Source organism: Gracilinanus agilis, chromosome 2, assembly GCF_016433145.1.
Source record: "Gracilinanus agilis isolate LMUSP501 chromosome 2, AgileGrace, whole genome shotgun sequence".
Taxonomy (NCBI): domain Eukaryota; kingdom Metazoa; phylum Chordata; class Mammalia; order Didelphimorphia; family Didelphidae; genus Gracilinanus; species Gracilinanus agilis.
Genome location: NC_058131.1, coordinates 721,773,113 through 721,777,357, shown reverse-complemented (window position 1 = coordinate 721,777,357; position 4,245 = coordinate 721,773,113). Strand labels below are relative to the sequence as shown.

Sequence of the window (4,245 nt, the reverse complement as noted above, 5' to 3'; positions counted from 1 at the left end):
AGAGAGAGAGAGAGAGAGAGAGAGAGAGAGAGAGAGAGAGAGAGAGAGAGAGAGAGAGAGAGAAACAGAGAAACAGAACCAGAAATGGAGAAAGAGAGAGTTGAGGTCGGGGAAGAAGAAGACGAAGAGAAAGAAGATGAGGAGAGGAAAGAAAGAAGAGCAAGAACAATGGGCCATGCAGAGCCTGGAGGGTGAAGTCAGAGAATCCGTCTGCACTTTTTTTCTCTGCCAGTTATCCTGACCTTGAACATGGCACACCTCTTCCTGGGGCCTCAGCTTCCTCATCTTTAAAGTGAGGGGGTGAGACTAGGGCTCCAGATTCCTTCCTGCTCTTAGTCTTTTCAAGTAAAAACTGAAATCAGAGACTGTCCAAACCAGAGGCTTAACTCTGCCCCCTGGCAGCACCGAGCCTCTTCTCTCCATGTTCACTCTTAGTCGTGCTGCATTTCCTCTGGAGAGAATGGGCCTCGGTGGTGAGAAGTCATCCTGGAACGTGCGATTCTGACATTTGTGCATCCGGGGGCCACGCCTGGACACCCCCCAGCTACATCTGGGGCCTGAGGGATCTGCCTTTCAGTCCCTCTAAGGAGTGCTCCTGTTGGGAAGCCTTTTCCACAAGAGTGACTTAAGGCAGAAATGAACATTCGATCCCCCCAATTGCCTTTGGGTCAGCCGTGGTTTGGTACCAGCCAGAGCCCACAATGACAACAGCAATAATGACAGTAGCACATTGAGGTTGGCAGAGCATTGTACGTGCATCATCTCCACACACCTCAGGCTTCATCCAGGTGGCCCCCACAAGCCATTAGTGCCCTCAAAGGCTCCGCCCTGGGCCACCTTCTCTTCCCGCTCCGAACGTTTATTTTCACCTGGGGGTCTTCTCAGTTGCCCTGGATTCGATGATTTTTTCAGTGCAGATGCTTCTGCGATCTGTTCATTCCATCCCAACCTCTAGTTCGGCCTCCTGGACTTCTCAACTTGTAACCATCTCAAGGGCAGCCTGTCCAAAACTGAACCCATCGTGTCCCCCCCCAAACTCTGGCCCTCTCTTCCTAATTTTCCTCTTACTCTCCAAGGGCTGCCGCCCTCCAGCTCACAACCACGGATCCAGGCAGACTCCCACTAGGTCTCACCCCCAGATCCAAGATGTCACCAAGACCTTTGTGGTCCCTCTCCAGGACGCCCCCTTCTCTTCTCAGTGCAGGGCTTCATCTCCTCACTCAGGGACTACCGAAATAGCTCCTGGGGGTCTGACTGCCTCGAGGCTCTCTGTTCTGGCCCATCCTCCATTCAGCCACCAAAGTGATTGTCCTAAAGCAGAATCCAGTCATGTCAACACACACATACTCACATACACACACACACACACACACACACTCACACACCATAAATCCCACTGACTTCCTGTTGCCTCCAGGATCAGAGTCCCTCGTAACCGTTTCCATTCCTGCCTTTCTCATCTTCTTATAGTTGGCTCCCCTCTGTTGTAGGGGAGGCTCTAACACCGGCACCCTCTTAGTTCAGGTTCAGCACTGGGATGAACTGAGTCACTGAACATTTAATGGAGGAGGAGGCTCATTTTGGCCTCAGCCAGCAAGGATATACAGCAGGATGCTAGAGTGCCTGGGTTCCCTGGACAAGCCCCGCCATCTCCATCTGACGACCTATGTGGCTCTCTCATCATCCTTGGTGCCCCCGGTCCGGAAAGCTGTACCAGTGAAGCTGGGGGCAATCGCGTTTCATGGGGTGAAGGAAGCTGGGTCAAGGTCAGAGAAGTGGAATCAGAACACATCTGGGCTTATCACACTCTGGCACCAGGTACTCTGCGATGTAGTGACACTGGCAGCCCTTCTGTTCCCCCACACGAGGCACAGCATCGCCCAGCTCCAGGCTTGTTTTTATCACCAACTCCAACACCACCATCATCGCCAAACTACCAAAGAAAGACAAAGAATAAGCCTTGGGGAGATATCCAGGGGATCAAGTCCTTTCAGAATGGCAAGAAGGAGACCGCTCGGCGGCATTCTGGCAATGTCTGCTGGGCTTTAGAGTTTTGTTTCTCAATCTTATATCAAGGTGAGGGAAAGAGCAATCCACAAACGCGTACAAACCCTTATTCTGTGTCAGGAATTGGGCTAAGCACTGGGTCTGGGGAGAGAGATCCCTAGCAGACTGGGAATCCACAAGGGCTTCAGAGAGTCTTGAAGGAAATGGAGGTCCCAAGAGGCAGGTCTACGGTGGGGACTGCGTTCCTGGCAGAGGAAAGAGCCAGGGCAGACGTGGAGAGAAGAGATGGAGCACCAGGTGTGTGGAAGAGCAAGTCAATTAGTAGGTTTGGCTGGATCCCAGAACCTGAAGAGGAGATTAAAGTGTAAAGAGGATGGCCAGGGGCCAGCTTGGGAAGAACTTCATACAAGAGTTTAGATTTGATCCTAGCAGCCAAAGGAGCCCCTGGAAAGGGGGGTGCCATGATCAGACCTGCCGTTGGGGGAAATCACTTTGGCAGTTTGGGGGAGGAAGGATTGGAGGGGAGAGAGAGGCTGAAGACAGGAAAAGCAGTTAGAAGGCTCTTTCAGTAGGCCAGGAAGGAGGTGATGAGAGCAGGGAGAGGAAGGAAAAGATATCTCTGACTGGAAAGAAATACCAGACGTTTTAGATGGGGTTTTCTCTAGTTTAAGTACTTGCCACAGCAAAACTGCAAGGGCCCAGAAGACTCTCTTTACCGGTGCAGTCCTTGGGTGGATCCAGGAGTTTCTGAATGTGGGCGTCCCAGTACTCTGTGCCTTCTCATTCTTGAGCACGGCTCCTTGTAAATCCTCCAAAAAGGATCGGAGACAGCCTCAGGAAAGAAGAGCCCATGATGCCACCTCACTATGATCATGCTCTAGAACCTAGAAAGGGCCTGTCATCTGTTTATCCTCTGCCCTGCCAGTGACCCCATTTCAGGAAAAATTCATCATAAGACATCAGAGCAATAAAAAGGGCATTTACTATTTATAATGAGGTAAGAACAAGCAGTGAACACTCTTACTACCCATTTCTCAAGTTTTCTAGAGACATCAGTAGGGAGTCCCCTCAACACCCCCTTTCCTGGGCCACCTAAATACCACTAGCTAGAACAGGAAATAGATTTGTGAGTTTCTGTTTTCTTCCTTTTTTGCCTCCTCCCTCCCTCCCTCCCTTCCTTCCTTCCTTTCCTTCCTCCTTCTCCTTCTCAGTCTCCTCCCTTTCCTTCTCCCCCTCTCTCTTTCCCTTTCCCCCTCTTCCTCTCTTTCTCTGTCTCTCTTCCCCCACCCCTTCCTTCCTCTTTCCCTCCTTCTCTCTGACCCCCACTCTCCCCATGGCTCTGTATTGGCAGCTTGTCTGGCACTGAACCCCACAGAGCCCCGGGGTCTGGAAGGGATCATGCTTCAGCACTAGGTCTGCAAAGCCTGAAGTGATGCTAGTGTAGGTCCTCAGGATGGGAGCCATGGCTGGGGGCTCTTGCCTGGAGGAGGGCACCCTTCTGTCAGTAACAGCAAACAGAGGCAGCTTTCTGACTCCATACCCCTTTGTTCCTGCCCCTCCATGTACCCTGCTCACAGCTTCCCTCATCCTGTCTCTCTAGAGGGTTTGCCCCTCGCTTCCCATCTGGTGCAAATGTTATCAACTGAGCAAGCAGAGACTGAGTCCCATCCTCTGCTGCTGTGCTGCATGAAGGCTTCTGGGGGGTCGGGTACTTGTGCCCTGGGAGAAAGAAGCAAACTTAGCCTGCTGGCAGTGCTGGGGCTGGGCAGAGTTCAGCCTTGCGGACTTCATTGTTGCGTGGCATCGTTAAGGAAGTGGAATTTTAAGGAACGTTGGCCAAGCACAAATGAATGCCGTGATCCCTTTAGATAGCTGAGGCAGGGGAGCCCTGGCGGGTTCAGAGGCTCTTCCTTGGCATCCAGCCTCTTTCAGGTGTTTTAAGTCGTTTGAGAGCCAACATGTACCATGATGGAAAACTCGTGTTTCCTGCCTAGAGCACCCAACAATTCGCCAAGGGCTCTTGTTGTAAAATGATTTAATCCTGCCCTGGAGGTGACATGATAACGTCCTTGTGTAATGTCGTTGCAGGGGACGCAGAAGCCAAGTCCTCCCCAGAAGCCTTTGCCTGCAGACCCTCTGAGCAGAACCGCTCGGCTCAGTGAAACCTCCAGGAGAACGCCTGGGCAGCAGGAGCCCGGCCATCGCATCGTACCCATCAGGTTGGTGCTGCCCAGCTAG

At 52.2% G+C, this 4,245-nt stretch overlaps 1 protein-coding gene across 1 annotated transcript in view; it reads left to right on the top strand.

The window, feature by feature from the left end:
* ADAM12 (ADAM metallopeptidase domain 12) overlaps nt 1-4,245 on the top strand; it is a 377,713-nt gene extending 373,468 nt beyond the window's left edge. The window contains exon 24 of the mRNA XM_044660350.1: nt 4,096-4,245. Coding sequence (XP_044516285.1) covers nt 4,096-4,245 — 150 coding nt within the window. The remainder of the gene's footprint in view (nt 1-4,095) is intronic.